Source organism: Folsomia candida, unplaced genomic scaffold (genome assembly GCF_002217175.1).
Source record: "Folsomia candida strain VU population unplaced genomic scaffold, ASM221717v1 Fcan01_Sc052, whole genome shotgun sequence".
In the NCBI taxonomy this organism is placed as follows: domain Eukaryota; kingdom Metazoa; phylum Arthropoda; class Collembola; order Entomobryomorpha; family Isotomidae; genus Folsomia; species Folsomia candida.
This window is the reverse complement of record NW_019091244.1, coordinates 393,768-418,979: the sequence shown is the minus strand read 5'-3', so window position 1 is coordinate 418,979 and position 25,212 is coordinate 393,768. Positions and strand designations below refer to the sequence as shown.

Here is a 25,212-nt window from a genome sequence, read left to right as displayed (position 1 = left end):
AAATTGTTTGCAGTAATGAGATGAAATAACAGATCAGAAGTATTTATAATTAGCATTTATTGTCAAAGATTTGTTAAATAATTCTTAAAATTGTGTGTTTATTTATTATGCGCAGTAAATTTGACTGGGTTCTTGTCTAATGTAAACCTGTCCCATTTATTTATTATCATAAGTAAAGTTGGGATATGTAGGTCAGGCAGTGCCTAAGTACACAGCACACAAACTTTTAGAAAAATTATCTCCCTTTAACTTTATTGCGTTAACAACAAAACACTAAAACCACTTGATTTTTAAGCCGAATTAAAAGACAATGTTGTTGCTTTGCACAAGAATTAGAAGGTTTTTGATCTTTTATTTTGAGTAATTTGGAAGTGGACAGTTGTTCATTTAGCATTGAGTAGGTTTCAACGTTTTCTTACTGGTAATCAAGCGTATGGATTATCATTTGGGAGACCTTCAGATGATCTTACGATATCAGTAAGTAATTTACGAGTCACAACCATTTCTCCATTCTTTGCCGCCTGCATAATAGACGCTATTACATTTTTCACATGCTCCCCAAACGTTAACATTTTCTCCTCTTGGGTTTGGGGGAGTTCTAGAAACTGCATCAATTTTGTTAACACATTCATCGAATCTTCATTGCTTAGCATCAATTCTACTCCATGAATATGATACTCAGAAAGTGGTTCACCCCAAAAATCTACACGGTCAGGCTTATGCAATGTCCGACACACCTTACAGCATTCACCAGAAGTTCCACTTGCCTGACTTTCTGTATCATCTTCTCCCTCTTCTTCGTCCGAAGACGCGTCTGAACTTGAATCTCGGCTGTCCCCTTCTCTACTACAATTTGACAGCTTGTTCCTTCTTCCACCTCGAGATCGTCTTTCTTTTTTTGCTTGGGGTTCATCATCGGAGCTAGTTTCGTTGGACTCTGATGTGTCCGCTGAGTCATCCTGGTTCGTTTCAGCATCATCAGAATCAAACAACGTCACTTTGTGAAACCCAGTTTTATGAGTACTTAAAGCCTGTTCAGAATTGAAGTGTCTGGAGCAGCGACTACATTTGTAAACCATCTTGATATCACCTCTCTAGGTCAACTGTCTGACGATAACAGCAATCTCTTCTTTTATACTGGTCCGAAATTATTGAGCCATCTGAAAGATTTTATGATTTGAGGTAAATTCATATGTTTACACATGTAATTACATATGCACACATGTGTACACGCACAAATGTATGCATATGTGCACACACATATGTATACATATGTACACATATGTACACATACATATGTATACATATGTACACATATGTACACATACATATGTATACATATGTACACATATGTACACATACATATGTATACATATGTACACATTTTGGCAAATGGGGAGGTGCCTCAAAAGCTCTACCTCCATATGATCAATTGATTTGATTTTCCACCTCACTCAGTCCAACCCTACTCAATTTGGGGGTTAGGTTTAATTAAAATAAAAATTTGATTGCAAAGTATGATAATTAAATCTGAATGATTGGAACGTGGTGCAAATGAGAGACTTCTTCAGTCTCTCATACTTTAGGCTCAAATCTTGACTTGAGCCTAAAGTTGCACCTCGTTCCACTCATTCATATTTAATTATCATACTTTGCAATCAAATTTTTATTTTAATTAAACCTAACCCCCAAATTGAGTAGGGTTGGACTGAGTGAGGTGGAAAATCAAATCAATTGATCATATGGAGGTAGAGCTTTTGAGGCACCTCCCCATTTGCCAAAATGTGTACATATGTATACATATGTATGTGTACATATGTGTACATATGTATACATATGTATGTGTACATATGTGTACATATGTATACATATGTATGTGTACATATGTGTACATATGTATACATATGTATGTGTACATATGTGTACATATGTATACATATGTGTGTGCACATATGCATACATTTGTGCGTGTACACATGTGTGCATATGTAATTACATGTGTAAACATATGAATTTACCTCAAATCATAAAATCTTTCAGATGGCTCAATAATTTCGGACCAGTATAAAAGAAGAGATTGCTGTTATCGTCAGACAGTTGACCTAGAGAGGTGATATCAAGATGGTTTACAAATGTAGTCGCTGCTCCAGACACTTCAATTCTGAACAGGCTTTAAGTACTCATAAAACTGGGTTTCACAAAGTGACGTTGTTTGATTCTGATGATGCTGAAACGAACCAGGATGACTCAGCGGACACATCAGAGTCCAACGAAACTAGCTCCGATGATGAACCCCAAGCAAAAAAAGAAAGACGATCTCGAGGTGGAAGAAGGAACAAGCTGTCAAATTGTAGTAGAGAAGGGGACAGCCGAGATTCAAGTTCAGACGCGTCTTCGGACGAAGAAGAGGGAGAAGATGATACAGAAAGTCAGGCAAGTGGAACTTCTGGTGAATGCTGTAAGGTGTGTCGGACATTGCATAAGCCTGACCGTGTAGATTTTTGGGGTGAACCACTTTCTGAGTATCATATTCATGGAGTAGAATTGATGCTAAGCAATGAAGATTCGATGAATGTGTTAACAAAATTGATGCAGTTTCTAGAACTCCCCCAAACCCAAGAGGAGAAAATGTTAACGTTTGGGGAGCATGTGAAAAATGTAATAGCGTCTATTATGCAGGCGGCAAAGAATGGAGAAATGGTTGTGACTCGTAAATTACTTACTGATATCGTAAGATCATCTGAAGGTCTCCCAAATGATAATCCATACGCTTGATTACCAGTAAGAAAACGTTGAAACCTACTCAATGCTAAATGAACAACTGTCCACTTCCAAATTACTCAAAATAAAAGATCAAAAACCTTCTAATTCTTGTGCAAAGCAACAACATTGTCTTTTAATTCGGCTTAAAAATCAAGTGGTTTTAGTGTTTTGTTGTTAACGCAATAAAGTTAAAGGGAGATAATTTTTCTAAAAGTTTGTGTGCTGTGTACTTAGGCACTGCCTGACCTACATATCCCAACTTTACTTATGATAATAAATAAATGGGACAGGTTTACATTAGACAAGAACCCAGTCAAATTTACTGCGCATAATAAATAAACACACAATTTTAAGAATTATTTAACAAATCTTTGACAATAAATGCTAATTATAAATACTTCTGATCTGTTATTTCATCTCATTACTGCAAACAATTTTCATATATAATTTTTCATGTTTTTAAAACAATAAGTTTTTTCATGCGTGAATATCATATTTTCACAAATAACGCTATACTTTTGTAGATAAACCTTCATAAGTACTGTTTTAAACGTTGGTGAAAAATTGTGTCATCATTAGTATCACCACTAGCTTCAGAAAACGTTTCACTCTACCTTTTTTCAATCTTTTTCTCGTAACTTGCTTATTAGTATCAACACTACCACCAACAAAAAGGTCGAACTCCACCTTTTCAACCTTTTCTATCCATAATAAAACGTAAAGCATAGGAGGGGACATAACAAATACTGGCATACCCTTACATGATGACTTACTACACCATACACATACCTTGGTCTCATAACAAAGGTGTCTATCCTTAAACGCTATGGGAATAAGTTCTCCCATAAGAAATGTATTGTAAGGAAGAGCCGTTGGGCGGAGCCGTAGAAAAGGCTCGGGGTAATTTGGAATATTTGGGGTGCTTTGAAATATTTAATTGGGGTAAATTGAGGTATTTGGATAAATTGGGATACTTGAATAAATTGAGACAAATGGGGTAACATGAGACATTTGGGCGTAAATTGACACACTTGGATAATTTGGGAGAATATAAATTGAGACCTCAAGTCTCAAATGTCCCGCCATCATTTCTTACTAACCCATGTACACCCAACCGAAGGATTTTTTCCCATAAGAAATACATTATTGGGGTAATTTGAGATTTTGGGGGTAGTTTTAGTCATTTGGGGTATATTGAGACAACATGAAAATCAATGACACAGGGGGTAAATTGATACATTTGGGGCAATTCGAGAAATTTTGGGGTAATTTGAGTCGTCCCGCCAATATTTATTGACACATGAAAACACATCTGTGATTTTGGTTGCCATGAGTAACCGGTTTGGTTTGATTTTCCACTTTCAATTATGGAATATGAGCAGATTATTACGAGTAACGTTATATCAAATGCCAAGATAAAAAGGCTCAACCAAACTAAATGTTTGGGCACACAGTAGAAAGGCATTTTTAAACTTGAAGACTCTGCGAGTAACTAAGAATTGAATGAGTATTACTTGTCTATATAGAGGTAAAATGATTCGTTGATGGTTTTTAAGATAAGTGGGGAATTTGAGACAATTGGGGTAAATTGAGATACTTGAATAAAATGAGACAAATAGGGTAAATTGAGACATTTTTGATAATTTAGTCTCAAACGTCCCGCCATCATTTCTTCTCAACCCATGTACCCCCATCTGAAAGATTTTTTTCCATAAGAAATACATTGTTGGGGTAATTTGAGATTTTGGGTAATTTTAGTAATTTGGGGTAATCAGAGACACCAGGATAATCTATGGCACGGGGGTAAACTGAGATATTTGGGGCAATTTGAGAAGTCCCGCCATTATTTTTCGACACATGAAAATACATCTGAGACTTTGGTTACTATAAGCAGTCAGCATATCCTTGCAATACATACCCATGCTATAAAGGCCTTGTGGCGAGAAGCCCTAACCGTCTTTTTCCCTCATAAGGCAATGTATGGTGGCGAGAACCCGTATTTTTTCCCGTAAGGAAAAGTATGTGGCGAGGAGCCCTCTTTTTCCTCATAAGAAGTGTGTGATGAGGACCCGTCTTTTTTCCCATAAGAAATAGAGTGGGCGAGAAATCCGTGGCTTCTCCCATAAGAAATAAAGTGGGTGAGAAATCCGTGGCTTCTCCCATAAGAAATAAAGCGGGCGAGAAATCTTTGGCTTCTCCCATAAGAAATAAAGTGGGCGAGAAATCCTTGGCGAGAAAACCTAGCCAAGGATTTCCCCATAAGAAATAAAGCGGGCGAGAAATCTTTGACGAAAAAACCTAGCCAAGGATTTCCCCATAAGAAATAAAGCGGGCGAGAAATCTTTGGCGAAAAAACCTAGACACTTCTACTACTCCGTCATTGCATACATATACACAAAATTATCCATTTTTTTCGTCATCGCCTTATTCAAAAAACTATGCTTACCACCACAGATTCTTCAATAAGTTTCCGAGAAATCACATTTCGCATTTCAGAAACCAACCGTACTTACTTCGTTTACTCTTAAATATTTAAGTGAGCAATAGTATTTATGTGACTTTTTTTTAGGTTACATATTTTTGGAACAACGACAACAACAATTGACTAATTAATTTTTAACCGTAATCAGTATTATCTTTCTCCTGTAGTGGATACTTCCTTAAACGTTTGAATAATTAATTCTAGAGAAATAAATAATGAATTGCTTATTATGAACCACATTTAAATTTTTTATCCTGGCAAAAAATCAGTCCAAAAATTAATAATTAGCAACGACAACAATTTAACAATAAATAAAGTGTCATTGCATTAAAGACAAGAATATAGAACACATTATTTTCACAGGGTAATTAATTATTATAATTATTACTGGGATGAATAATTAAGTTACATACATAATCACTTAATTAGTCAAGTAATGAAATTTTCCTGTCTTTTTTTCTCAAGTATTCAATTCAGTTTTAAACTTAATTCATTTCTAGTAAATAAATAAATAATGATACAAAACTAGTTTCATCTTCAAAGGTCACAGAAATATGTCAAAAAATTAAGTCTTAAAAAAATATCGAGTCAATAATGAATAACAAAAAAAAAGAAATTGCTAATTCATAAATACAAAAAACTAAATACTAATCCACTAATTTTGGAATTAATTGAATGTAAACGTTTAATTAGGATTATTTGAGCTAAAATGGAACTAAACAATGAATATTTTCGCTTCTTCTTCGGTATTAATTAATTTTAATTGCGATTATTAAGCCACTAATTTACTTGCTGCGTGTGAGTTAGTAAAAATCTTCTGTTCTGCATGTGTCATTCTTCGTTAGTAAGTACTAAGTATTGCGTTCAATTAGTGAACTTTTTTTCACGCATTGTTTTCCCCTGCCCCCATTTTCCTGTCGAGATCTTTGAGGATGCTTGGCGTCGGACTGGCGCTGTTTCCTCTGTGTCCTTCTTCACAACTGCTGTTGCTGCGTCCACTGCTGCGACTGGCGGAAATGTCCCGAGTCGACTCTTCGTACCGGGCTTGATGGCGTTGATAGATTGGGGCGAGGATGAAAAAGTTGGAGATGAAGATCCCACCCCCAGCGATCCAAAATGACCAGGCGTACTTTCCCGTGTAGTCGTAGAGGAGGCCTGCACAGGGAGAAATGAGGGGTTAGCACCAGTCACAAATTCTAGTCAAATTTATGAAGAAATGAATGTAAAATACCAGCAATGGGTGGTCCGATCAGGTTTCCGATCCCTTGCACAAGTAGGAGAAGACCGTACGCGGGGGTAAACTTTTCCAAACTGACGACCTAAACGTTAAGCAGGTAATTATTAGTTATCATTCACTTTCACTAATTAATTACGTGTGGCTATAATTTTTCTCTCGTTACTTGAAGTAGGATGACGGGTGTGAGTGAGTAATTTGCCGCAATCATCAAGCCAAACACGCCGCAGAGCAAGACGAGGAAGTAGTAGGTGAGCCCCATGCTGAACAACTTCCCAAAGAGGCAGGGCATCAGGCCGGTCACGATGCCGCAAATGGAAATACACAGGCCATAAATCGTCACGGAATTTGCCCACTTCTTGTCCCCCAAATACCCCAAAATTATCTGCAAAACGAAATCACAAATAAAAGTTGAATAATAATAATTAATACTTAATTTCCTAATTTAACGGATTAAATTTCTTTACATTTCCGAAAACGGTTAAAAGTCCGATCGCACTTCCCAACATGGCTCCTTCTCCTTCCGAGTAGCCCAAGCCGGTGGCAGTGTCGGCAAGAAAGGTCAATGGGATGTCATACCTGGGAGGGAGACAGGTAGAAATGTGCGTAAGTACTTATCACTATTCTACAAGACGCACTCTCCACCCATCACAATTTACTTACCACATGTACAAAAGAAAATTGGACATGATGAACAAAACGAATCTGGTATTTTTCAAGTGATCCAGGGCAAAGATTTCTTGCATCCAGACGTAAATATCCTGCAGGGCGGCTTTCCACTCCTAATTAATTACAATCACTCAACAATTCTCCTCAATTAAACTAATTAGAACAATAATTAACTAACCGGCGTATTATCATCCGCCGTGGCTACCGAAATGATATCCGGACATGACGTCGCAGGTCGGAGGGGGCGCATTCGGCTTCTCTTCAAATTCAGCACTGCGATACGTTAAAGAATTGCGATGATTCCCCCAATTCCTAGTTAGTCATTAGTAAAATAATTAATCAATCAACTAGCTAATTATTCACTAAACCTGGACCCACATACATACCTCGTATGCTGCACAAGATAATTTCTCATCGCCTGCTTCTCCAATGTGCTCATGTTTCCTGCTCCTCCGTTACAACTACTGTTTACGCCATTCTTCTCATTGTTTGGTGATGGCGACGGCGACGACGTCACTTCTCCTTTTCCATTAGTCTTATTACTACTCTGATTATTGCTGAATGGTTTTGTATTCATTTGTTGGAGATGAGAATTGAGATTGTTGTGGTGGTGAAGGTCACACAAGTTATTGACTGACTTCTTGACCTCCCCGTTGTTATTGGAATTATTGTTATTGTTCGCGGCGACGAGGAGGGGCGAGTCGCTTTCATTTTCCTCCATCATCATCATCATCTTGTCGTCTTTTATGATAGCTTGGCCCCCTTCGTCGTCTCCTTCCGCGACGCTGTCTTGCCCACCACTCTCACTTTTGTCTTCATTACTGAGATCATTGTTCTCTGCACGAGGTGGGACAGGGGCCGGAACGAGGATAGGACCACCTCCAGAGGTGAAACCTCCGGCATAATTATTCGAATAGTAGCGAATCCCTTTTCCTCCTCCTCCTCCATTTTTGACGTAGTGGGACGTGCTGTTGTTGTTCTTGAGACAAAGCTGCTCCGCTTCACGGACAAATGTGGGATACAAACGGCAGAATTGCAAAGTCTTTCAGATTTCTAGAGTCCAATCAAGGCAGTTCCTCCTCCTCCTTCAGGGATGGAGTACATTCCACCCCCTGCTCCATTCAGGCTAGGTCAGCAAAGATTAGGATGATTAAGATATCTTCAAATTATGTTAGTAATCAATAAAGGTTATCAACCTACTTTAGTTGAGTCTGAGTATTAAGGTCGTGCTCATTCTGGAGAACCTTTTCCCTCTTTCGACTACTCTTCTTGCTCCATTCCAAGTCTTTCATGAGGATAGCACAGAAGCAAAGGCTAAATAAAAACACCCGGCGTCCACCAACAAGGTCACTCTCCAGCTGGTCGCTTCTGCAAATCACGAAAATCATCTATTAATTAATTAATTAGTAATTAATATTCTCTACTTCCGGACTCACCAATGAGATAGGAATTCAGGGGGCCAAACATAAAAGTTCCAATCCCACCGCCACACATGGACAGGCCCGGCGCGAGTGAGCGTCTCTTATCAAAATAATAGGCCACTATCACAACCGCCGCCACGTAGCACAGCGACAAACCAAATCCCGTGATCACTCCGAACGCCAAAATGAGCATGTGAATTGAAACTGCAATTGCAAAGCAAGAGTTAGTTAATTAATTAATTACTAATAATAATTGACTTTTAAATGTGTATAAAATTCGACAAATTGGGTATTAAAATGTCAATTAACTTGTAATCAATCATCATGTAAATAAATCAGAACTTACTGGCATAATACGACAAGATAAATCCCAGCGTAGCCAGAATTCCACCCACAATGGTGCAATTCCTACAACCATAGCGATCCGTGAGGGTGGACCCGATGGGGCCTGACAGCAAGGGCATCGACGCCAAAAGACTGCCAGCCCAGGTCGTCGTCGTGCTTTTCGACGTCCCAAACTCCTTCTGGATTATGGGGAGGAACACGCCGTAGGAAAATGTGACCCCGTCAGCCATCAGATTTATGAAAAAGACTACAGCAACAACCACCCAACTAGACAAGCAGAAAGTTAAGTTGGGCCAATAATAATTATGACGACCAACTTCTAATCTTATAAAGATTTAAAAAATAATCGCTGTAACCAGAATATTCGGACAAAAACAATAAAGTTAACAAAATCATGGTTGGCTCCAAACTGGAGTCTCATTTTTCTCCTCTTGCTTTCTCTCTCTCTCTCTCTCCATATAACAATTGCTTGTTTTGTGCCATATTGCAATCTCATCAAAATTTTATAAATTTGCCAAAAAGTGCCTAATTGATCCAGGTAAGTTTTATTGCTGTATTTTATGCATTTATCAAAATATTAACCACAAATTTGTAGAGCAGGTGGTTTCAAATTTTAAAAAAAAATATACACTCCAGATTTTGACACCTTTTTTGAGAGAGGCGTTGTCAATTTTAAGAATCTCTCATAAAAACTGCAACTCTTTAAAAATTAGTCAAAAAACTCATCACCATTTAATTAATGACCTCACTGACTATAAATTTGTCGTTCATAATTTTAAAATAAATTCCCAGAGCGGAGAAATGATTAAAAATGTGCCGATTTTCCTGATTTTGGTAATAATTTAATAAAAATGTATCAAATTACAGCAAAGCTGACCAGGCAATTTGTCCCCATCCTTTCCTCCAGAGACATTTTGGAAATCGGTTAAAAGGTAGGTAAACCTATTTTTATAAAAAACTTTCTAGTTTTGAGAATGAAAACCAAAGTCACTTCACACCCGCACAATTTTTATTTGGATAACATTCTCAGCGTTTGTAGAGCTGATTTATCCGGGTCCACGGTCCAAGTCCGGTGTTTTTACTCCACCCTCTCGCGGAGTGGGAGGTGCTCAAATTTGAAAAAACAGGGCTTTCTGCGAGTTTTAGCTTAAAGGCGGGTCAATATTTTTGAAAACGGTTTTCGCCAAACTTTTCCTAATTTTTATCTCTACAACCCTTTTCGAGCGCTTTTTGAAATGCTCCCAGCGGATGTCACGATTAAAGTTATGTCATAAAATTGAGACAAATATATATAACACTAGCGAATAAGCCCTTCTCCTGTCGGGTGAGCGTTTATTCCATCTTTTTCACATTTGTCCACTGGTTGTCATTTGCTGAAACGGTTATCATATTTGGTTAGAATTCAAAATGTAATTTTAAGATGTAAAAAGAGAATGGATTGAATTTGGTCGTAGTTGCAAATTGTTGCAATTTCACTTTCGTTGCCGACAGACATTTCCAGCTTATAATATAGATGTTTAACACCAAATTTTAAACTTCATAATTAAGGCCTCGTTAGTCAGTTAGCGTACAGACATCCTACCTTATGTAGCCAAATTTGACTTGCATCAATTGGTATATTCAGTGGCGTGGGTAAATAGTGCAAAAAACTAATTTAATTCCTTTATGCCGCGTGAAAGTCAAGTCAATAAATCCGAACATGACGGAAATCGATATATGAGTTGAGTAATTAAAGCTGCGTAGTTGAAAATATTTTTCTACTAGCATATAAGCCCGTCTCCCGCCGGGCGAGAATTTATTTGATTACCAAGGAAATAAAATGGGATTGTGCACAATTCCACCACATTACTTTTTGAAAATGTTCACCGTCTTTCGTTTTTAACAATATGAAGATATTAATGCACCTAAAAATCGGTAATTTTTAGGCTTACATAGTTAGGAGATAAAAATTTTGATTTTTTTCTTCAACAAGAAGATAAATATAAAATAGATGAAAAATAATCAATAAAATTTAAATATTTCCTCATTGAAGAAAAAATCAAAATTTTTATCTCCTAACTATGTAAGCCTAAAAATTACCGATTTTTAGGTGCATTAATATCTTCATATTGTTAAAAACGAAAGGCGGTGAACATTTTTCAAAATCGCCATTTGAATACATGGAGGAAGGGAAAGTTGAGACACAACAATTCAAACAAAAAACACGTGATACAATGCCACGTTAACGATTCAAGATAACCATCCAAAACGAACCATCGCCATACCCCTATTCCCAGATAACCACTACCAGACATCCAACCGCAGACGAACTGTGTCAGCTTTGCGCACAGCACAATCGTCGGCGTGACGACGCAATACAACTCGTCGACCCTGTGCTGACATGACACTATAATTTTATTTAGTGCAAACATGTGCACACTAAACAAACAGTTTATGATACGACACCACAATCTTGTTTAGTGCAAACATGTGCACACTAAACACACAGTTCAAGACTCGACACTTCAATCTTGTTTAGTGCAAACATGTGCACACTAAACAAACATTTTATGAGACGACACGTAAATCTTGTTTAGTGCAAACATGTGCACACTAAACAAACAGTTCAAGACTCGACACGTCAATCTTGTGTAGTGCAAACATGTGCACACTGCACGGAACTGTTGGTGTAGCGGTATGCATTGCACTGACTGTTATCTGAGAGTGGTTATCATGGCTGATTATCAGATAGTGATGGTGGTTGTCTGATGTTGATTATAAGGGAGTGGATATTTGGGAGCGGTTTTAAGTGAACAATAATTTTGTTTCAACTTAAAATTTTTGAATTTTCGCCCAATTCAAAACTTTACTTTCCCCACTTTGACTTCCGTTTAGGACAAATTCCTTCGACAGACATTTCTAGCTTATAATATAGATTCTACATACGAAATTATTGCAATTTATGCATAATATATTTTTCCTATTCTATACCAAACGTCTTGCCATTTATGCATAATATATTTTTCTACTCTATACCCCCGTCACCACTTTGCTTCAGTTTTTTGGCAGCCAGCCACCACCATGCTTTATGTACTCCTCCGCTCCAAATCAGTTCACCATATGCTTGCTCTCTTGCATAAAATTTGTGTTTACATTTCTCACTACAATTAAATTTGTAAAAATAATTACCCTAGTGGTTTTTGTAATTACTATCAACATGACAAATGCATAAAATGCTATTGGAATTGCGTTCTTGCTGAATTAATTAATTGGAAATACTGAGACACATAAAGACGTCTGAATGCAAGAGGTCAAACCTTCCCGTTTGGTCACACCCGGCGTGTCTCCGCCGTCGCAAGACGTGCCACAGCCGCCGGAACGTGGCTTATCGTCGTCATCACCGTCGCCACAACGTGCATGGTTGGAAAAGTTTCTTAAAGAATTAATGTTGTTTGGTATATTGTTGTCTTCAGAACCAGAGGTAATCATTTGGGCCATTTATGAAAGAATTGAGTTGTATTACAAACAAAGACATATCAACATATTAATTATTCTTCTCGAATTATTTTTAGGTGCAATATGTAGCTCTGAGAAACATCAATTTGATTGTGCAAAAGCGACCCGCTTGCTGCCAGCAGTTTAACCGAAATGACTCGAGATTAGTGGGACATTTAGTCGCAGATACTTTAAATATAATTAATTTTATACATATCTGGAGATTGTAAAAAGAAAAAGATTTTCACTCATTTCGTACGTTTATTTCAGAAATAGTAAAATATATATGGACATGACATTCACAAACCGAGCAATACAAGGAATGTCTGGATTTGCAGTTAAATTCAATAAAAATACTTTTGGGCTACTTCCAAATCAATCCTGTGGGGCGCCTTTGCCCGTTAATACTACTGGTCCTGTATGCATCATTCATAACTTCATTCAGACTTTCCATAATCCTTTCTGGCTGAACTTTTACCCTCGGTGGACGAAGTTTCTGTTGCAGTTGGCGAATCCTTTTTTTGTTGTCCGTGGTTGAACTTGGACTGGTTTCAGGTGACGAAATGTTGGATTGAGGTCGAGGACTAGATACGGATGACGATGGGGAGCAAGGCGACTCGAAGCTTCCACTAATTTCCGGCTGCGACACGTCCAACGACGGCGGTGGCACGGCAATTGATGTTACTTCTTTTGGTAAAATAGGGATGAATTTAATACTGGGACTAGGTCGGATAATTTCACTGGGTGTAGAAACTGTTAATAATTGCTCCTGCGACACAAAAAATCTTGATGGAAGGGCGGATGGTTTTAGTCTTCTTAGAATTGTTAAACTGATCATCCTTAAAATGTAGGTCGCAAATCATGGAGACGGGGGGAACATTTTGACAATCGAGATCCAAATACTCACACCACTTCTTGAATCGAAGCGATAGAAAATATTGCAACTTAATATTCTTTATTAGAATGCCAAAATTATTTTCCATTTAATTTATTAACACGCCTGACCTGTCTGGCTGGGATGGAAATTGATAAAACTGAGCTTCCGGATTTTTATGTTCTGTTTTAGCACACCTTGGATATTTACAACAGGTTATTTTCAGTGTCCTTGGTGGTGGTGACCCCCACGGCTGGGTCACTTCATTTGAAGGCAGGGACACGTGGAGGCTGGAAAATATTAACCCAATGTATTTAATGTCTTAATTAAAAAAAAAATTGCTCAAGTAATGTTTACAGTACGTGTGCATGTGTATTATATAATTTAATGTGCAAATAGATATGTGTACTTACCATGTACTGCCGAGGGGTACACTGTTTAATTGCAAGTAACTTTTTTAAATAATTAATTGAAGAAATTTAAGCTGGCTAAAAATCGATCGGACTGGAACTGTATTTTTCTTTGCCACGCAAAGGAAACCATGTGGTGGTGATTGAATTGCATCAGCTTTTTCTCATGCTGAAACTGCACACAGTTATTTGGCCGATCTGTTAAAGCCGCCCATTTGCAGGAAGAACAAAATAATATTAAGCTCCGCTGGTTGGCTGCTGAGCTCTTCCATAAGCTTCACTCCAATACATTGCATGAGTCGTTCCTCTTCCCCTAGTTTATTTCATATTCCATGCAATCACCCCAAAGCCGTCCGTGGCGCTCAACTGCGCCTTGTTGTTTATATACCAACCTCACATCCATCGGGAATTAACGTCAAACATCACTGAATACTTTGAATTCATATTCACTCATCACTGGACGACGAAATTTCCATTCACAGGACTGGGTGATTGATTACAAAGTCAAAAAATTTTTAACATTTCACATTGTGCTAAAACCATTATACTGAGGTTGTCAGCTGAAAGGCGCTCACCCGTCGTGATCATTGATTTTGGATAACACATTTCCGTTTTACCGTTTGGCTACATTTTTTTTAGTTTGGTTAAAGGCTTACATTACAACATTACGATTAAATCCACCGTCATCATGTCTCACAAACAGGTAAAAATAAAATTTAATCCAAAGAAAAATAACGAATGTGTTTTATTTGGGAATAAATAATTATCAGACTCGCGTATTTTTTTTGAGGGTTTAGAATGGTTTAGAATGAATGATTTTTAGTCGCTTGAACGTTGTTTTTAACAAGTTTTAAATGTCATCAAGAAGATAACGTGTTGAAAAAAAATTATTTGAAAAAAAATATTTAAAAATTATTTAAAAAGAAGATACGGCAAAAATTAAGATTTAATAGGTACAACTTTTAAAGACTGGTTGATTCCAGGCTGCTTCCACTGCAACCCCACCTGTCAACTGGAAAGAGACTAAAGTAATTTTGCAAGAGCCAAAGTCACCCGATCCCTCACCTCCTTCTGCGTAAGACATTGTTTATCAATGTTTTCGATTGTGATTCACCACATTGATTTTACTTTTTGATCTTTATTATATTGCAGTCTGCCAGGCCTAATAAAAATTGATGAACTGGTGAGGCAACTTTGTTCAAATTGGTGTGATTTACTATAATGCAAGTAACAATTTATATTTAACCAACAGGTAATGAGAGAAATCTGCAAATATCTAACAATATCAGACATTAAATCATTGCGAACAGTGGACAAGGTTTGGAACCACGTATCAACTTTGGAATTGACAAGAAGAGCAGCCCTCAGGTTGAATATTCGGTGTGGCAAAAACGAGATCACATTGATGAGGCTGGCAAGATTAGAAGAAGAATTTCATCGGCTGGCCAATATCCAAACCGTGCACGTCAAGCTGATCTGGGTGGTGCAGACTTTGAAATATATGGACGCCATGTTGTAGGACCCTACTTTAATCAAGTTTGTAATTCGCTCAAAAATTCATTTCTCAAACCAACTCTATCTCGATTTTGCGATCAAAGTGCCACAAGACATGGAGTTTGTCAAGATTATTTTGAAAAAGTTTTCACCAGACTTGGAAGAAATCCATCTAATCTTTAATTCGATTGGGGAAGGAAAGCGTACCGTCAAAGGCTTGTTTTTTCTCGACACCGACATTGGATTTCCTAAATTGACAAAATTGTGTATCCCTAAACTACTCGACAGCCAGGTAGATATGGACATTGGAGAAAGGTTTCTGAGGTCAATCTTTATCGGTTCTCCTCAAATCAAAGAAATCAAGGTTGGAGATTTGGGATCACGGTTTTCCGATAAATGTAGTGTCCTGGAAGCTCTTAAGAATTCAGATGGATCCAGAAATCAGCTTCTCCCAAATCTGACTGCATTTGATTTGGATTCTGGTAACCGATTTTTGAAGGAGTTTCCACAGAATTTCACCAGATTAGCAGTAAATCATTGTGACTCGTACGAACTCATCACCAAAAATGCCCAAACACTTGAATCATTGGTTGTATACGAATACTTTGACGAAGACCAACGCATTATTAGGCCTATCCCATCTTGTCCAGTGTTGAAGGAGCTTGAAGTAAACATGGCAGAAGTGGTCCCAACTTTTGTTGTTGAAGGTCCAGTGGAATTAGGAGTGAACTATGCAGAAAAATTTTCCACCCTAACCACTCTTCGAATCAAGGCGACGCATAATTTAGAATTGGCCATCCATATATTCTTTAACCCCAGTGGAAATCAAACCTGCCCTACCCTCAATATCCTGGAAGTCCCTATTTCAATAATGACCATACCTCCTTTTGGTAATTTGTTATTATAATTAATGGATAGATGCATGGATAGTACAAAACTTGAATATTTTTTGTTTACAAATTATAGTTGATGTCGAACAGTATAGAGAGGAGCGGGAAGTGTACACAAACGGAAATGAAGAAGAAAAAACGTCGACCTGGATGGATAAACTTGGCAAAATATTTACCAACGCAAAAATCTACCTCCGGAGGGAATGAACAAACTGGTTTTGACGTTCAACACTGGTCAGCGTCATCATCTTATTTATTTATTTCGTTGTAATAGTTGTCATTATTACATTAGCCTAACAATACTAGTTTTATTTGTTGCTCTGTATTCGATATATATAGGATTGCTTACAATCGTATTTGTTTAAAAAATAAGGATTGTAAACTCATGAGCGAGCTCATCATTAATGGGAGGATTTTCATTCGGCTTGAAATTATATTTACTACTGATGGTTGTAGTTAAATTTGTCGTCGGTAGAGTGTTCATTTGAATTAATTTGTATGCATTTGACTACGTAGTGCTGTTCCGATCCATACTTGCATGTATTCGAATTGAGCATTTTTCTCCAGACCCAACGAATGGGATATATAGTAATGTTTGCAAGTAAAGTTTATTACGTTCTAATTTGAAGGTGTCACAGTAGCCTAATCTAACCATGAATTGATCAAGTAGCATTTGAATATTTGCATAAAATAAATAAATCTGCAAAATCCAGTCTTTTATCAGACAATGTCTCAAACTCCTTTAATGTTGATGTCGTCGAGTCTTATCCTAATGCATTTGCCTCAAATTATGAGCAGGCAATCTATACAACTGATGATTTATCGTGTCATAAATTTGAAGTACTCATTGCATACCTCTAAGTAATTTTGTTCCTACTGAGATTGGTCAGTAGTATTATTATCATTCAAACAATGGTCCTGTGATGTTCCCCTGCAAAGGTCCTCTTGCTGAGTGATGTGGTGAAACAAAAGCAGGTATCACAATTTTTAATTGGCAAAGAGTTTAATATTCACGACAGATTATTAAAACGTGAAAAATTTAAATACATGACCCTGAACTACTGCCAAACAACGTGTAAGGTATAAATTTGAGTCGTTAATTAACGAACGACAAACGTCTTCACATTCGTATGCACATGTCATCACTGGCACCAGTGTGCTGTGTGTACTGCACAAGGTCAACAAGTGTGTCACATCATCACTGACTCAAACCTGTATCACATCAGCCCACGTCGCCCAACATCGCCCCGCCTCGCCCGGGGTTCACATATCCCGAGACAAAGTACACACGATTCGCCATGAGGACATTTAAAATCGTTTTATATATCGTTGTATAACTCGGATCGCACAGCTTTATTAACGCTGAATTTCAGCTGAATTTCTTGTTTTTTTTTATATTACTCTTAGTTCTACCATGGAATCTATCCCTTTAACTTCGACATCTCGGGTGAGGAAGCACAGAGCATCACTGTCCATTGAAGACATTGAAAAACGAAGAGCGGCGGATCGAATTCGAAAAGCCCGTAAAAGAAGTGAATCCAAAAGACAGCAGGCGGATACAAGAATTAACGAATTGAATGCTATTGACCAGGGTATTATATTTTTTTTATAAATAAAAAACTTTAAAATCTTTTCTTTAGAGATTACACAAGCTAATTTAATTTTCTTGATTACAGAAATCAACAATGTCGATGCCCAAGTACCTAAAATGTCAGAATTTATAGCAAACTACCAACAACATTCAAATGGTACTGCGGATCATGGGTTACTCTTTTTCGTTAATTTTATATTAATTGCCTTGATTCGTAGTTACCGAGATGGAGGTTGCGGAGTGCACTCTAACGCCGTTGTCGTCAACCGAGCGGTCCAGGATCCACAGGGCTAGAGCGTCGGCAATTGCAATAGAGCAAAGGCGTAGGTTGGAACGGATAAGGGCACAACAAACTCGTGCAGCAGAGACTGAACAAGAAAAGACAGTAAGAAGGGCTAAGGATGCTGAACGGCATAGACGAGTTCGTTCGAATCGTAAGAAAGATGCAGATGATTAACCAGAAACCCAATCTTTGAACGCGTGGGACGAGATTCGAATTAATGAAGATTACTATGGGAAAGAATAACTAACTGTACTTCTCTGCCAACAAGGGCCACCAAGAAGGAGAGGTTGGCTTACAAAAAAAATGTTGTATATAATTCGGTGCTGGTTAGGTTCTTGACTATTATTCCCTCTTGTTATTTTTTTGCTGCATTGATACGATATCGAAACAATAAACCGTTCAAATAAAGATTTTCAAGCATTTCATACGGAATTTTATTATTACCCTGTACAAATATAATAATAAGAAAGTGTATAGTTAGTTTATTTTTTAACTAGCGTACAAGTCCGTCTCCCGCCGGGCGAGAGATGATTAGATTATCAAAATTTCACCAGTTGCCGCCGCCACACCCCGATAACCCCTTTCGATCTTGTTTAGTGCAAACATGTGCACACTAAACAAACAGTTTGAGACATGACTCGACGATCATGTTTAGTGCAAACATGTGCACACTAAACAAACAGTTTGAGACATGACTCGACGATCATGTTTAGTGCAAACATGTGCACACTAAACAAACAGTTTGAGACATGACTCGACGATCATGTTTAGTGCAAACATGTGCACACTAAACAAACAGTTTGAGACATGACTCGACGATCATGTTTAGTGCAAACATGTGCACACTAAACAAACAGTTTGAGACATGACTCGACGATCATGTTTAGTGCAAACATGTGCACACTAAACAAACAGTTTGAGACATGACTCGACGATCATGTTTAGTGCAAACATGTGCACACTAAACAAACAGTTTGAGACATGACTCGACGATCATGTTTAGTGCAAACATGTGCACACTAAACAAACAGTTCACGACTCGAAACGTCAATCTTGTTTAGTGCAAACATGTGCACACTAAACACAAACAGTTGATGAGATGACCCAAAAATCTTGTTTAGTGCAACCATGTGCTCACTGCACAAACATTGCCTGCGGAGGGGTTCATCCGCGGTAGAAGTTTGGTTCAAAACTGAGCTAACTACAAAGTTCAACTCACACCCCGTTGCCACTATTCATACATGGCGATCCGCGAACGCTCAGGATTCCGCACATGATGTACTTTGTTAAACTAGCTGCTCCACCTCGCTCAAAGTCACCCCTAGTCGCCCCGATGTTGATATAGTCAGTCACCAAGTATAGCCTACTCGTCTCATGTCATCCTTACTTATCGTTGCCCTAAATCTCCCCGGTGTTTGTAAACCTGTCAGCAGATTGGCTGGATACAAAGCTCTCATCACGAGCGTTGGCAAGTGTTTTTTTGAAATTGATAAAGTTCATCTAGGTTAGTGTACCAATAAATTGTGATAACATCTATATTATAAGCTGGAAATGTCTGTCCAAGGAATTTGTCCTCAACGGAAGTGAAAGTGGAGAAAGTCAAATTTCGAATGGCGCGAAAATTCAAAAATTTTAATTTAAAACAAAATTATTTTTCGCTTACAACCACTCCCAAATAACCACACGAGATAACCTCGACAGACAACCACTCACATAGAATCAACATCAGACAACCACCCCAGATAATCACTATCTGATAACGCCCAGATAATCACTGTCTGTCAACCCCTAGAGAACCACCCATGATAACCACTCTCCGATAACAGCCAGTGCAGTGCATACCACTGCACTAACTGTTTGTGTTTAGTGTGCACATGTTTGCATTAAACAAGATTTTCATGTCATGGACTGTTTGTGTTTAGTGTGCACATGTTTGCACTAAACAAGATCGTCGTTTCATGCAATGAACTGTTTGTGTTTAGTGTGCACATGTTTGCACTAAACAAGATCGTCGTTTCATGCCATGAACTATTTGTGTTTAGTGTGCACATGTTTGCACTAAACAAGATTTTCATGTCATGAACTATTTGTGTTTAGTGTGCAAATGTTTGCACTAAACAAGATCGTCGTTTCATGCCATGAACTGTTTGTGTTTAGTGTGCACATGTTTGCACTAAACGAGATTGCAAGTGGTTATCGGGACGTGGCTGCCTGGTGGTGGTTATCTGGGAGTAGTTATTTGATGGATTGTCGTTTGGGTGTGGTTGCCAATGCAGATCATTGCCAATGTCGGACTAGGCTGGAAAAGATGGCAGAGCCAAATGGGTGCCAGACAAACTGCCAGTGGCACTGCCATTGCCAATGGCAGACTAGGCTGGTAGATATAGCAGACTGGGATGGCAGAGATGACAGAGCCAAGTGGGTGACATTTAATTGTCCACTCTAACTTGCGTTGCAAACTCCTTTCACTTCCGTTCGCGTCAAATTGTTTTTTTAAAAATAAATATATACAAAATATTTAACTGGTGAAATTTTGATAATCTAATCATCTCTCGCCCGGCGGGAGACGGGCTTATACGCTAGTTCGTTATATATAGTTTATCCCATCACGTTCACTTTGTCTCATATATTTTTTAACAAAGTTAATTAAATTACAGAGACTGCTTATAATGTCGAGATCGAGTTCTCAAGAAACGGAAATCGTGAATGACGGGGCAAGGGGCGTTAAGGGATTTGAAAATCCAAATGCACGCAAGGAGGATTTCTTTGGTCATTGTCAAAAGTAAGAGGTTTGTAATAAATTTGATATTTTGGCAATTTCCATTTCAGCAACTTGCAAATTCCTTGTTGTCCGGAAACAGCGCGAAGATCTGTATAGATTTTACCAATTTGTGAGGGAAGAGGACGGGATTTTAACCGTTAGGAACTTTAAGGGTGAAGAACAGGAATTGACGGGGGTTGATGAAAAAGTCTACATTTGTAGCAGATTGCCGAAGGGTCAACAAGTTTACATTATTGACGAAGATACTCTATACGAAAGAAAGTCTTTTGTTTTAAACGAATTTGTGTAAGTTGGTCATTAAGCTCCAAATATTGTAGCATTCCTTTCCTGGTTATGTGACAAAAATTCAAATTGCGGTCAGGTTTACGGGATTTGAAAGCCAAATTCAGCTTGGGGGCCCCTCACATCATCTGATTTGGTCACTTGCACTCCACGAGGATCAAGTACGTGTGCTCGAGAATAGGAGATTTTTGAGCCGCTACAACTGTGTCGTGCCAAAACGGAGGAGGAGGGATACTGATGAACAGGAGATAAGGTAGGGGATTTTAATTTATATCCTGTGGAAAATGTTTTTTTTTTTGTAGTAATAATGAACATTTTTAAATCAATTTCGCTTAGGCTGCTGTCGCCACAAGAAGGAAGGTCACCCAGTATGGCCAGACAATTGATAGAAACAGTCCCGAAACGAGTGTTCAACGAGCCATGTTACAACATAACACGTATCGCGCCAGTGCCGGCTCAGTTTTTGATCCCAGTCGCCCCAGAGCCTCATCATCATCATTATCAGCAGCAGCAGCAGTAACAACAACAACAACATCCGAGGGGAGAGGAAGAGGAAATGTCAATAGCAGCAGGGGACAACAGACACAACAGGGATCAAGGGGCGGTGGTGGTCGTGGATCCAGCAGCACCCGCACCAACTGTGGATTTGGGAACTAACTCGCGCCAAAAACCTTACTATTGTCAACTATGCTGCCGCTACAAGAATAATTGTTTGAAATGTGACTGCTCCGCTAATACTTTTATCTGCTGCTCTTGTCTCATAAAGGACATTTTCATTGGGCATCGGTTCAAGTGTCCACTTTGTCAATCCCTTGAACTCTTTAATCATATGGAACTAGTGTGTTATACCAGTATTGACGAGACTGGGTATTTAGTTTAGATTAATTTCTTGAATGTAGAGGTTTAATCAAAAATTTATATTAATTTTTCAAAAAAAAAACAGTTAATACTATCCCATCCAGCTGTAGCCATCTATTAATAAGTCGAATCTTTCTTTGTTAGTGCTATTTATATCACGTTAAAAAAATAATGTTATGAAATAGTTTTGTTGTTCATGCTATCAAAAAATGTCGAATTGTTAAAACATGAAAATTTAATGCAATAAATATGGATTTTTTATACCATCAAGCATAACTATTCATACAAAACTTCATTACCATACTGCCCATTTGAAAGTATATTGCGCCCCAAAGTTGATTACATCGCGGCTTCTGTTGTTGGATATCACTATATATAGATCATCTTCTTTGATTGGAGGTGCAAGGGCTGAACAGGTGCCTAGGTTGTTGCTAAAACAGATAATATTTGTCTTGTTTGATTTCGTATGGGGTGAAATTCAATTTTTTTGCTTAGTACCCTTATTGCATGGATTAATCTTGAATGATTCCCAGTTATGTTGACAGGATTTTTTATATTATGCTATGATATAATGCTCGTATTATACGAAATTAGCAAAAGCAAACCTTATGCAAACCTCTTATGCTTACCCATGAATTGAATGACTATGACATTACTCTATCATCGAATATTATGTTTCATGCATCGCAAATCACTTTGGATAAGACATTATCCATCCACTAATCAGTATTATTAAAATGTATGTTAGTGTACTAAAGGGGAAAGAATATTTTCTTGCATGGCCCGATTTGCGCCCACCGCACACGGTCAAGTTCACGAAAAATCACTGCTTTCCCTCTTCAAACCACGATGGAAAAGCAATTTTTACTCGAATTTTAGTGCTTTGTTGATTGCAGATGGTTGCTTTGATACCTAAAGATCATCCACTAACGAATTGGACTTTCCGGTAAAAGGCGCGCTAGGCGGCATTAAATTTCGAAAAAACTATTTTTGAATAGACCAAGTTATAAGCATTCCATTGATACATGTCAACAATTATAGAGTCATGGCTAAGAATAGAACAATTTGGGTTGAAAGGCAAGAGTAGAAAAAAAGTGATTGAGTTTCACAAAAATCGAACAAACTAAAATCTCTAAAATCACTTGGCACTTTTTCAAGCAAGAAGATATTCCTCATTCAAATGTTAAGTTACTCTTACGTAAAAAAGTACGGGGAATCCAATGACGTCAAACTCAAAGTCCCAACTGGTCGACCTGTAAAGCTACCGACGACAAAAGTCAAAAATAATCAGATAAAAAAAATATTCAAAAATTATCCATCAACGACAATGGCAGGAGCGGAAAGGAAGGTCAACATTTCAAAAAGCTATATAGGCAAAATCAAAGCCCACAAACTCGGGATTGTAGCCGGGGAAAAAAAACCAGCACCAAATTACAAACCAACACAAAATGATAATTGATATGTGATGCAAGAAATAGTTGAAGAAAATTCGGGGGAACGTGGTCATCATGGACGATGAGCACCATGTCACAGCTGACCCTTTAAATCTTCCAGGCATTTTTTCCATAGCCATAGAGTCCAAAAGAAAGACCAATTCACAAAAAAAACGAAGAATTTGGCAAAGCATGTCTAGCATTGGTCATGTTTCCGATCCCGTTATTTTGGAGGGCATTGTAAACCACGGAGTTTATCTTAAATCATGCATTAAAGGGGGATTGGAATCGTTTATTACCAAGGATCATAAAAAATAAAGTTTTGCTTTGGCCTGACCTCGCAAGGTCCCATGACACCAAAAAGGTCACTCATTACCGACATCTGAAAAAAATTGAATTTGTGCCAAAAAATGGAAACCCACCAAATTTTCCTCAACTGGGACCAGTTGAGAAATTATTAGCGCTGACCAAGTCCAAATATTCTAAGCTTTCGGAAACGCCAAACAGCTTATGAAAATTTAAGAACAGATGGAAGAAAATCAACTTGAAAGTTGGTGCAGTCTATGGGCGGAATTTGACGCGAAATCGGAAGAAGAAACTACAATCTGTAGCAGACAGCGGAATTGAATCATTAAAATTGGAACTGCATGGCAATCCAAACCCTTTAGTAGTAAGCATATGTAACTTTTTTGAAATTGCATAAACTGTGTAAAAAATTCTGCACAATTTATTTCGTCAGTCCAACTCGTTAGTGGATGATGTTTAATATCAAGTTTGACTTTGAAATATTTTTAAGACATACTAATTTTCAAATAGATAACTTGAAATTTAGTATAATATAAGAATCATATTAGTACTAGGTACACTGGTTTTTTATGATTATGATCAATCTTGACTATTTGGTAATTATGTCAAACGGTAAAATGTAGAAAGCTCTGGTTATTATGGTAAGTGGAATTTATACAATAAATCTTATGCCGCAAGTGTGTTATGCAAAAGTGTTTTACGCAATTCCACATGGAACGTTTGATTGAATCCGAGTTTTATTTTTTGTTGGGAAATTAAATTAATTAATCTGTATTTCATGTCAAGGTACTACAATAATTTCATGTGGTACACTAATTTTTGTCTATTTTTGTACGTTACTTTGTAAAAAAGTCGATTTATTTGTAAAGAGCATGTAGATTTTTCTTTAAAAAGGAGAATGCCCATTCCCTTGAATCCTCTGGTAAAGCATCAACACTGGCAAAAAGAATTTCGGGATCATTGTCAGCAAAAGTGGTGGTGGTGGTGGAAACCTAAATTAGAGTTGTTTTAGGTTTTGTTGGTTAGATTAGGCAAGGTAAAAAAAATGATTAAGGGCTAAATAATATTGTAAATCTAAACAATAAAATGTAAAAAGAAATATAAACTCACTAGCTTATAAGCCCGTCTCCCGTCGGGCGAGCGAGAATTATAAGCTGCAAATGTCTGCCGGCAACGAAATAAAAGCAAATGTTCCGCAACGGAAGTGAAAGTAAAGACAGTCAAGTTTCTGACAACCACTCTAAGATAAGCAACCCCCTCTAATCCCCAAGATAACCACCATCAGACAACCACTCCGAGATAACCCCCCCCCAAAAAAAAAGATTACTACCATCAGGCAACCATTCCCAGATAACCACCATCAGATAACTCCCATCAGACAACCACTCGCAGATAACCACCATCAGACAATCACTCAGAGATAAGCCCCCCAAAGATAACTACCATCAGACAACCATAAACAGTTTATGACATGACACGACAATCTTGTGCAGTGCAAACATGTGCACACTGCAGGAAACTGTTGGTGCAGCGGTATCGGTATGCACTGCACTGGCTGTCATCTGAGAGTGGTTATCATGGATTATCTGCGGGTTTTCAGATAGTGATTATCTGATGGAGA

The 25,212-nt window shown here is 37.9% G+C and overlaps 2 protein-coding genes across 2 annotated transcripts; both read right to left on the bottom strand.

The window, feature by feature from the left end:
- Positions 1-5,253: 5,253 nt before the first annotated feature.
- LOC110862247 (monocarboxylate transporter 9) lies at positions 5,254-7,887 on the bottom strand. The gene is made up of 7 exons (XM_022111427.2): positions 7,535-7,887; positions 7,327-7,460; positions 7,143-7,261; positions 6,947-7,058; positions 6,646-6,864; positions 6,477-6,564; positions 5,254-6,400 (listed from the first exon to the last, which is right to left on the bottom strand). The coding sequence occupies exons 2-7, from the start codon at positions 7,396-7,398 to the stop codon at positions 6,129-6,131; spliced, it is 882 nt and encodes a 293-aa protein (XP_021967119.2). The 5' UTR covers positions 7,399-7,460; positions 7,535-7,887; the 3' UTR covers positions 5,254-6,128.
- Positions 7,888-8,163: 276 nt separating this feature from the next.
- LOC118433439 (monocarboxylate transporter 12-like) lies at positions 8,164-9,196 on the bottom strand. Its single transcript, XM_035845370.1, has 4 exons — positions 8,916-9,196; positions 8,585-8,773; positions 8,349-8,516; positions 8,164-8,274 (listed from the first exon to the last, which is right to left on the bottom strand). The coding sequence occupies exons 1-3, from the start codon at positions 9,142-9,144 to the stop codon at positions 8,437-8,439; spliced, it is 498 nt and encodes a 165-aa protein (XP_035701263.1). The 5' UTR covers positions 9,145-9,196; the 3' UTR covers positions 8,164-8,274; positions 8,349-8,436.
- Between the last annotated feature and the right edge of the window lie 16,016 nt (positions 9,197-25,212).